Source organism: Camelina sativa, chromosome 15 (genome assembly GCF_000633955.1).
Source record: "Camelina sativa cultivar DH55 chromosome 15, Cs, whole genome shotgun sequence".
Lineage (NCBI taxonomy): Eukaryota > Viridiplantae > Streptophyta > Magnoliopsida > Brassicales > Brassicaceae > Camelina > Camelina sativa.
Genome location: NC_025699.1, coordinates 31,439 through 40,990, shown reverse-complemented (window position 1 = coordinate 40,990; position 9,552 = coordinate 31,439). Strand labels below are relative to the sequence as shown.

Genomic DNA, 9,552 nt, shown 5'->3' with positions numbered 1-9,552 from the left:
CCCCCCCCCCCAAAAAAAACATCTTAAATACTAATACGAATTGAATTCACATATTGTGAAGAAAAAAAATCAAACAAGTATATTAAGAAAATACATGCATACATATATATATATATAATGATATAGAAAAAGAAATCAATATACGCCAAAAATAAACGAAAAAGATAAACTTTAATTATTGTTATATATATATATTCAATATAGCTAGCTGATAGAAAAAGAAAAGCTAATGGATGGTCCATTTTAGTGATTATACACTGCATGCAGTTGCATTATTTCGACGTATTTGTAACATTTGATTTTATTTTGTAAAATCGATCAACCGGCCTCTTTTTTCTAGACTTTTTAGTGTTTGATTATAAATAGAACAAATCAGCAAACTTATAATTTTCTAGACTTTTTTTTCTTCTCTTTTTCCTTTTTACTACTTTCCAAAGACGGTCTGGGTTTTCTTAGAACATAGAAGGGAATTTATTGTATATATGTTTTCACATACAAATTAGTTTCTTTCAAAGAGTATAACGAGTATATAAATGAAAATTTTCAGAAATTGGAATATTTTTTGGATTGTATTTGGTGTTATGATTATATACTGGCTACAGTTTATATGAAGTAAAATTAAATTTCTGGTGTTAACAAAAAAAAAAAAAGTTAGCGTAACGGTATATTGAAAAGGAACCTGGTTGCAGTATGGCCAAAAAAAAAAGGAAGAAATATTTATTACTCTTAGCTATACACAATTACACACATCCACCTATCTACACATACAAAAAAAGGGAAGAACTATTTAATATTATGTATAAGATATAGGATTTCCAAATATAGAAATTACTATCTGCCATTAATGGAAGTTCCCAAATACCCCAAAGCTAATGATATTTGTTTTCTTTTTACTCGTATGATTTCAAGTCTTTATAAATACGAAAATCAATCTCACAAATCATCAACAATCACCTTAATAAATCTCCACTCTCTTCTTACATGTACAACAACAAAATAACCAAACATCTTTTCTCCCCTTCTCTCTCTCTCTCTACACACTACCCACACAGACAATAAACACATAAAGACAGTCAGTCTCTAATGGATTTAGAACAGAAGACAAGAGGACTTAGCAAGTCATGTGCTCTTCTCATAGGTAAATGATTTTCTCCTTTCCTTTTTTGTTTGTTTGTTTCAACTTTCAAAGATTCAAACTTCACTCATGAAACTAAAGCTTGAACTTTCTTTTCTTTCTTATAAACCTTTTGTTGTGAATAGTGATTGCGGGAATGGAGAGATATGCATTCAAAGGAGTTGCATCAAACTTAGTGACATATTTAACAGATGTAGTGAAGATGAGTAATTCAAGAGCAGCTAAAACAGTTAACACTTGGGCTGGTTTCACTTCTATGTTGCCTCTCTTCTCTGCTCCTTTGGCTGATACTTATTGGGACAGATTCTTCACTATCCTCGCTTCTTCTTCTGTCTACTTTGTGGTAAGTATCAAGGCATGTTAACTAAAGTGCTAAAACACTCGGTTCCACTGTTAGAAAAAACGGTCAGGCGGTGAGGTAGAGCTTATTTAGTTATGAGGTCACTAAAGTGTTATTGTTTAAATATCAATCTGATTCTCTACGTAATTGGTTAATAAAGGAATTTGACTATATTTTGATCTTCTCATAGATGTCTCTATGTGTATTAACTTGCGCAAGAAAATATGGTTTAGAGGATCTAAGGAAGTTATACATTAGGTGTTAGGTCATTGTCCAAATTAAGAAATCGATCAAGTAGACTATCTTAATGAGTTTTTAGAAATTAGATATTGGGTCATCATCGAATTAGAGTTTTCTTTTACCACTAATGGTGTTTATACATGTCTCCCTTTTAAAGTTGGGTTGATGATAATGGAGTTTTAATTATAATGTTGATATAGTGCACATAATGGGTCTCATCGGATCTTATTGGCGAAAAAGCTAGCTCAGTGGAAATTCGAATTTTTCCTTTGTTATATATTTCGAAGTTTTTTTTAAATCTAATTAATGTTTTTGCTTTCAAAGGGGCTAGTGGGATTGACATGGACAGCATTTGCTGGGTCACGTTCAGCTACTAAGACGATCTCTACGTGTTTTCTCTACTCTTCACTATGTCTTGTCTCAATCGGTTTAGGCGTCTTAAACCCTTCTCTTCAAGCCTTTGGTGCAGACCAGCTTGACCACGACCTTGATAAGAATTCCGAGCTTTACTCGGGTGATCAAAAGGAGGCTAAAGCTACCCGAAAGACTCAGTTTTTCCAATGGTGGTACTTTGGCGTCTGCACCGGAAGCCTTATGGGTGTCACAGTCATGGCTTATATTCAAGACACTTTTGGTTGGGTTCTCGGTTTTGCTATTCCCGGTATCGCAATGTTCCTACTGATCTTGTTGTTCTTGTCGGGTTGCGGAATCTATGTTTATTCTTCGGGTGATGGTCTGAAGATGAAAAAAACTACTACACCTTTTGAGAAGATCCTTAAATTCGTTCAAGGGAGAGTAGTGAAGACGAAGAAACACATATATACACTTGCAGATGAGAAAGATCTGGATGCCATGGAGCTTGAGTAAGTCCCAAAAAACCACGATATGTTATGAAATTAATTAGTCTTTTACGTTTTGTTACCTACTTAATGATGACGGGTTCTTGTTTATGTAGGCTACAAGAGAGGCCTCTCTGTAACTGTGATGACAGCACTGAGACCGAAGACGTTGAGGCTGCTTCAACGACCACCAAAGGATTGGGAGAAGAGGAGAGCTTGAAAACGGTTTTCTCTGGGATTGATAATGTGAAGTTAGTGATTCGCCTTTTGCCCATATGGACGATGCTTCTCATGTTTGCGGTCATCTTTCAGCTGCCAGCAACTTTTTTCACCAAACAAGGTATGACTATGAAGCGAAACATTGGGACCAACTTCAGAATCCCACCTGCAACCCTCCAAAGCACGATCACGTTATCCATCATCCTTCTTATGCCACTATACGATAAGATTTTGATACCTATTACCAAGAGAATCAAGAAAAACGGTAAAGGCATCTCTGTGATGGAGAGAATGGGAGTCGGAATGTTTCTATCCATCATCGCCATTGTTATTGCGGCAATAGTCGAAAGGAAAAGACTAGACATAAGCCAAAAGATGAAGACTTTACCTGATTATGATCCAGAAACCGTCCCACTGAGCATCTTCTGGCTACTCCCTCAGTATATACTCTTGGGAATCTCGGATATTTTCACAGTCGTTGGTATGCAAGAGTTTTTCTACAGCGAGGTTCCTGTTAGAATGAGAACAATGGGATTTGCACTCTACACAAGCGTTTTTGGTGTTGGAAGCTTTGTGAGCGCCGCGCTGATCTCAGTGGTCGAGGCTTACTCGAGCTCAACAGGCGACTGCCAAAACTGGTTTGCAGATGATATGTCGAAAGCTCGGCTTGACAATTACTACTGGCTACTTGCTCTTACAAGTACAATAAGCTTTGTGGTCTACATAGTTCTATGCAAGTTTTTCAAGAGTAGCAGTGATCAAGGCGATGAAAAAAAAGAATCCCCTAAATGAAAAGAAGACCAACTTCGATTCCTTTGACACAGTCAGACTTAGATAAACTGTTTGCCACAAGATTCCACGATAGATTACACTGTAGTATAGTAGGTTTAGAACTAACTAGCGAACCATGAAGAAAAGGAAGAACACTGTTCTCTACTATCAAATGCAAATGATTCAACATTATTAGTATCTCGTGTGTTTGATTACATATCATCTTTAATCCTCCCATTGACCAACAACATTTCTAAAATAGACAGAACACTAAACCAGAAAAAAAGAAAAAGTCTGAAACTTTGATTTGTATTGTATCTACCTTCAGTCATGTGAGCTGATTCCATTGAGAACAGCTTCTTTAGTAACGTGTCCCTCTTCTCGAATCTCGTCTTCTTCATCAGAATCGAGAGTGAAAGTACTTAAATTCTCCATCTCAGCTCCAAGAGGTTTATATTTCGAGTGATCTTCACGGAGATAACCTTTCTTGTTAGCAACAACAGAGAACAATGCAGTAGCCAAAACCACCATCAAAGCCAAGTGACAGTTAAACTGAAGAGTTGCTATAGCTTTGGCTCGATGATAATCACCGTGTCCTTCGCATTTGATCGTGAAATTGCCTCTGCTCTTCCCGTGAAACGAACAGTTATTAGAAATCAAACCGGTGAAAAACGATATACCCATTTGCAGAAACCAAGTTCCTTGCAGAATCAGACCGATCCCACGACCTAATCTAGCGAAACGATGCGTTTTGGAGTCAGATTTGAGCTCAAAAACCGTGGAGAAGACGCAGATCGCAATGGGTACGAGCATGAGATCGTAATAACGATTCTCAATTCCAGAAACATCTTTCTTTTGCAGGTAGAACATCAAGAACTCCTCGACGAAGCCGAAGAGAAGCAACAGAGTCGTAATCGAAGACGGTAGAGAAACAAAGACTGCGTTTTTGGAGTTGTTGACCAGATATGTTAGTATGGCGTATACTAGGAATAGTACTGCCACAGCTAGGATCTGTAACTGGATCATTGACCCGACCCGATCGTGGGATCCGATTGAGCTGAAGAAGGTGAATATCGAGTTGGCTATAAACAGAGACGAAAGCAAAGCTACTGGGATCGAAGATGATGATCCAACAGATTTTGGCGGCGAACCACTGATCTGAGCCATCGATGGATCAGTAGATGGATTCGGATCCACGTTTGATGAGTCGAGTGACTCCCAAGCTCCGATTACTGCAAATCCACCGCCGGCGACGGCGTAACTCAATATTCCCATCACTTCCAATTCTCAGAATCCCACAATCTTCCAATTCCAAAGATCTCGAGGAAATTAGGAAGTAAACCGGAATGACCCGACCCGAATAACAACCCAAATTGGGATATAGGCTGGTGACCCAGTAACACAATATAGGCCCATTGGGTATTTAAATGCAATCATCACGTGTTTAATCACGTGCATCTATGGATATAGTGTGTGAGCTCTATGGATATGGTGGTTCTGTGGAGAAATAATGTCGGTGCCGGTGTATCAGCAACCATTTCCCAAAGCTTCCTTACCAGATCGAATTTTCCCGCCATTTACAATTCCCAAAACCCTAATTTCGCGATGCAATGTCCGTCGGGGGAACTCTTTCGTCGTCCGTAGTAGCTCCTCCTCCTCTGATCGGCGGAAGACGCTTCCTCAATCCGCAATCCAGAGAATCGCTGAGAAGCTTCGTAGCCTTGGATTCGTTGAAGAGAGTCATGATTCGTCGCCGGCGGCTACTGGAGAAGAATATGGTAAAAATAATTCACCAGGAGAGATATTCGTTCCGTTGCCTAAGCAGCTTCCGATTCACCGGGTCGGGCACACGATTGACACGAGCTGGAGCACGCCTAGCTACCCGGTTCCGAAGCCCGGGTCGGGTACTGCCATTTCCAGGTACCATGAGTTGAAGAGAGTGTGGAAGAAGGAAACGGAGATTGAAAGGAAGAAGGAGGTGAAGGTTCCGTCGTTGGCGGAACTGACATTACCGGCGGCGGAGCTGAGGCGGTTGAGGTCGGAGGGGATTAGGTTGACGAAGAAGCTGAAGATCGGAAAGGCTGGGATTACGGAAGGGATCGTGAATGGGATTCATGAGAGATGGAGGACGACGGAGGTTGTTAAGATCTTCTGCGAAGATATTTCCAGAATGAACATGAAACGTACTCATGACGTCTTGGAGGTTCGTCTCTAGTTTTGATTATTGAGTTTGGATGGTAACAATTTATGTTCATATCTCTCGTGGTTGATTTCACAGACGAAAACTGGAGGCTTGGTCATTTGGAGGTCTGGAAGCAAGATTTTGTTGTATAGAGGAGTAAATTATCAGTATCCTTATTTTGTGTCTGATCGGGATTTGGCACATGATTCTTCAGTGGAAACTGCTTCAGGAGCATTATCTATGGATCAGGGAGTGGTTGATAGTAGAGAGAAACTGAGTATTGCAGAATCTTCTTCATTGAGTGTTGTTAGTAAAACGGTTAAGCCTCTGTTAATACAAGGCGTTGGTTCTCCGGATAAGGTTCGGTTTCAATTACCCGGGGAAGTTCAGCTAGTAGAAGAAGCAGACCAATTGCTAGAAGGATTAGGTCCAAGGTACACTGACTGGTGGGCATATGATCCACTTCCAGTAGATGGTGATCTTCTGCCAGGCGTAGTACCTGACTACAGGAGACCATTTCGCCTTCTTCCATATGGCGTGAGTCCAAAACTAACTGATGATGAAATGACCACTATACGGAGACTTGGTAGACCACTCCCTTGCCATTTTGCTTTAGGTGAGCTTGTTTTTCATCTGATTTTAGCTTACTATTAGACACGGGAGATTGTTAACTTATTGTGGCTTACCCCATCTGAGACTTCCAGGTAGAAATAGAAATTTGCAGGGACTAGCTGTTGCAATTGTCAAGCTTTGGGAGAAATGTGAGCTTGCCAAGATAGCAGTGAAGAGAGGAGTGCAGAACACTAATAGCGAGCTGATGGCCGAAGAGTTAAAGGTTGCTGGTTTACTTTAAATGATCAAACTGTTTGTGGCTCTGTTTGCAAACAATAGGAAATTATGCCCTTTGGCGCCCCATATAACTGAAGATATCTACTGATGAGTCAAAAATATATATTCTGTCGCAGTGGTTGACTGGAGGGACTTTGATATCTCGGGATAAAGATTTCATTGTCTTGTACAGAGGAAAGGATTTCCTCCCATTTGCAGTTTCTTCTGCAATAGAAGAGAGGAGAAGGCAAACCATGATCATGGAGAAATCAAGTACGCATAAGATGACTGAAAATGAAGAGGAAATAAAGCCTCAGGCTGCTACTGACGACACTGAGCTAGATGCTGAATATAAGAAGGATCATCTACAAACCCATCAAATGAAACCAAGACAGCCGAAATCTCCTGAGGAAATCCTTGAAAAAACTAGTATCAAGTTGTCCATGGTATATACCCTAATAGACGTTTTATACTAGAAAACATTGGTGGTTTGTGGGTCCTTTTTAGTTGTTAATGGTTAGTTTGCTCTTTAGGCGTTAGAAAAGAAAGCAAAGGCAGAAAAAATTCTGGCGGAGCTGGAGAGTAGAGAGAGTCCTCAACAGTCTGATATCGACAAGGAGGGTATTACTGATGATGAAAAGTACATGCTACGGAAAATAGGCTTAAAAATGAAGCCTTTCCTTTTACTAGGTAATTCATTTTTTCCCCTCCTTTTCCACTTAAAAGCAGTCTGTTCCCGTCTTTCATGTATATATCTGTGGTAAATGAGTAACTTTCGTGGACTTCTTTCTTTGACGTGTTATGTGTAAACTTCCCCTTTCTGACATCTCTTGTTGTGTNCCATTTGCAGTTTCTTCTGCAATAGAAGAGAGGAGAAGGCAAACCATGATCATGGAGAAATCAAGTACGCATAAGATGACTGAAAATGAAGAGGAAATAAAGCCTCAGGCTGCTACTGACGACACTGAGCTAGATGCTGAATATAAGAAGGATCATCTACAAACCCATCAAATGAAACCAAGACAGCCGAAATCTCCTGAGGAAATCCTTGAAAAAACTAGTATCAAGTTGTCCATGGTATATACCCTAATAGACGTTTTATACTAGAAAACATTGGTGGTTTGTGGGTCCTTTTTAGTTGTTAATGGTTAGTTTGCTCTTTAGGCGTTAGAAAAGAAAGCAAAGGCAGAAAAAATTCTGGCGGAGCTGGAGAGTAGAGAGAGTCCTCAACAGTCTGATATCGACAAGGAGGGTATTACTGATGATGAAAAGTACATGCTACGGAAAATAGGCTTAAAAATGAAGCCTTTCCTTTTACTAGGTAATTCATTTTTTCCCCTCCTTTTCCACTTAAAAGCAGTCTGTTCCCGTCTTTCATGTATATATCTGTGGTAAATGAGTAACTTTCGTGGACTTCTTTCTTTGACGTGTTATGTGTAAACTTCCCCTTTCTGACATCTCTTGTTGTGTTCTCAAGGTAGACGAGGCGTCTTTGATGGAACAATAGAGAACATGCATCTTCATTGGAAGTATAGGGAACTTGTGAAGATTATTTGTAATGAACATAGCATTGAAGCTGCTTACGAAGTAGCAGAAATCTTGGAAGCAGAAAGTGGTGGCATACTAGTTGCTGTGGAGATTGTGAGTAAGGGCTATGCAATTATTGTGTATCGTGGAAAGAATTATGAGCGGCCTCCATGTCTACGACCTCAAACACTTCTCAGTAAGAGAGAGGCGCTGAAGCGATCTGTGGAGGCACAACGTCGAAAGGTAAGAAAAATCATAAGAAATCCATGACATGACGATCTTATCTGGAAACTTCAAGTCGATTTTTGTGAATTTCTCGCGTGATTTTTTAATTATGCTTCTCCTCAACTATTACAGTCATTGAAGCTGCATGTGCTGAAACTTTCGAACAACATTGATGAATTGAACCGTCAGTTGGTAAGTCATACGTGTCGCTCAGCTTGATTTGCTTAAACAATCCATAAAAGATGGTCGTAACATTTGAATGCTGGTTGAGGGTAGGTCGAGGACAGTGTAACCAATGAAACATGGTCAGATGGGGAATCAAGTACCAGAGTGGTAAATTATTTACAGTTTCAATATACTCATACCAGTTCTTGATGCTACACATATGCTTCTTTGATCTTTTCAATTCTCCATATTTTTTTATGTAGGTCCAAGAAGAAACAGAAAATCAGCTTATTGAACCTGAGAAGTCAAGAGAAGAAATTGAACTCGGCTATTCTTCTGACTTGTCAGTTTCTTCCTCTGGTGAAGAAAACTGGGAGGTAAGACTCTAAGCGCCTACTCGAAGTTTCTTGCAAATGGCTACTATGAATATATATATATATATTTATATGTCTGGTAACTAGGCATCTAGCAAAAAGCTAGCTTCAAGTACACTACTTGAATATTAATAAATTCTCTGGATTACTAAAATGTGAGCCTGAACTCCTGTGTTGGTGAATATATTCTAAGGATGACAGCGAAGGTGAAGTAGACACATTTACTACGAGCAGTCATGAGCATCAAGAAGACGAATCTGGATCTGGCTTGTCTCAGAGACATGAGGGCAACTCTCTCGATTCAACTGCAAATATATCTGTGCTTGCGGAGAGCGGTTCTGCCAAGGCGTCTTCTTTTCATGATCGATCCGTTGTAATGTCTAAAACTCGTCTCTTTCCTCTTTCTCTCTCTATGTGATATCTAATTATTTACCTTTTTTTTTGGTGCTGATTTTAGCCGGGAAAAAGCTACCTGAATGCTGAGAGAAAGGTACCTAAACAAGAACTGGGATCAAGTGGAGGTGGCTCACGAATCTCAGCTCAGAGAGAGAGGAAAAACGAAAATGATGGGTTGGTCACAGATCTCTCCAATAGAGAAAGGCTCATTCTGAGAAAACAAGCCCTTAAGATGAAGAAGCGCCCACCCTTTGCAGTAGGTGAGTTATAATATCTTCTATACTCTTTGCTGCTAAGAAACCACCTGATTT

At 39.7% G+C, this 9,552-nt stretch overlaps 3 protein-coding genes across 4 annotated transcripts in view; 2 read left to right on the top strand and 1 right to left on the bottom strand.

The window, feature by feature from the left end:
• LOC104744219 (protein NRT1/ PTR FAMILY 5.9) lies at nucleotides 869-3,742 on the top strand. Its single transcript, XM_010465230.2, has 4 exons — nucleotides 869-1,138; nucleotides 1,261-1,478; nucleotides 2,040-2,578; nucleotides 2,671-3,742. Exons 1-4 carry the CDS (start codon nucleotides 1,084-1,086, stop codon nucleotides 3,563-3,565), a joined length of 1,707 nt encoding a protein of 568 aa, XP_010463532.1. The 5' UTR covers nucleotides 869-1,083; the 3' UTR covers nucleotides 3,566-3,742.
• Nucleotides 3,690-4,924, bottom strand: LOC104744220. The gene has a single exon (XM_010465231.2). It carries the CDS (start codon nucleotides 4,817-4,819, stop codon nucleotides 3,869-3,871), a length of 951 nt encoding a protein of 316 aa, XP_010463533.1. The 5' UTR covers nucleotides 4,820-4,924; the 3' UTR covers nucleotides 3,690-3,868.
• The window catches only part of LOC104744218 (CRM-domain containing factor CFM2, chloroplastic), a 5,877-nt gene continuing 1,345 nt past the window's right edge, over nucleotides 5,021-9,552 (top strand). Inside the window, exons 1-12 of one of the 2 annotated variants that reach the window (XM_019237008.1) lie at nucleotides 5,021-5,747; nucleotides 5,823-6,342; nucleotides 6,431-6,561; nucleotides 6,692-6,795; nucleotides 7,427-7,631; nucleotides 7,719-7,875; nucleotides 8,032-8,324; nucleotides 8,439-8,498; nucleotides 8,583-8,639; nucleotides 8,735-8,848; nucleotides 9,039-9,218; nucleotides 9,303-9,501. In XM_019237008.1, coding sequence (XP_019092553.1) covers nucleotides 5,055-5,747; nucleotides 5,823-6,342; nucleotides 6,431-6,561; nucleotides 6,692-6,795; nucleotides 7,427-7,631; nucleotides 7,719-7,875; nucleotides 8,032-8,324; nucleotides 8,439-8,498; nucleotides 8,583-8,639; nucleotides 8,735-8,848; nucleotides 9,039-9,218; nucleotides 9,303-9,501 — 2,713 coding nt within the window. In that variant the 5' untranslated portion in view covers nucleotides 5,021-5,054. Of the gene's footprint in view, nucleotides 5,748-5,822; nucleotides 6,343-6,430; nucleotides 6,562-6,691; nucleotides 7,001-7,087; nucleotides 7,245-7,426; nucleotides 7,632-7,718; nucleotides 7,876-8,031; nucleotides 8,325-8,438; nucleotides 8,499-8,582; nucleotides 8,640-8,734; nucleotides 8,849-9,038; nucleotides 9,219-9,302; nucleotides 9,502-9,552 lie in introns of both variants that reach the window. The other variant, XM_010465228.2, reaches the window with a different exon arrangement.

Excerpts from the sequence above, each read along its gene's own strand:
- LOC104744219 (XM_010465230.2), top strand. The coding sequence starts at position 1,084 with ATGGATTTAGAACAGAAGACAAGAGGACTTAGCAAGTCATGTGCTCTT. Across the intron at positions 1,479-2,039 it reads CTTCTTCTGTCTACTTTGTG|GGGCTAGTGGGATTGACATG; the intron begins GTAAGTATCAAG and ends TTGCTTTCAAAG. Across the intron at positions 2,579-2,670 it reads CTGGATGCCATGGAGCTTGA|GCTACAAGAGAGGCCTCTCT; the intron begins GTAAGTCCCAAA and ends TTGTTTATGTAG.
- LOC104744220 (XM_010465231.2), bottom strand. The coding sequence starts at position 4,819 with ATGGGAATATTGAGTTACGCCGTCGCCGGCGGTGGATTTGCAGTAATC.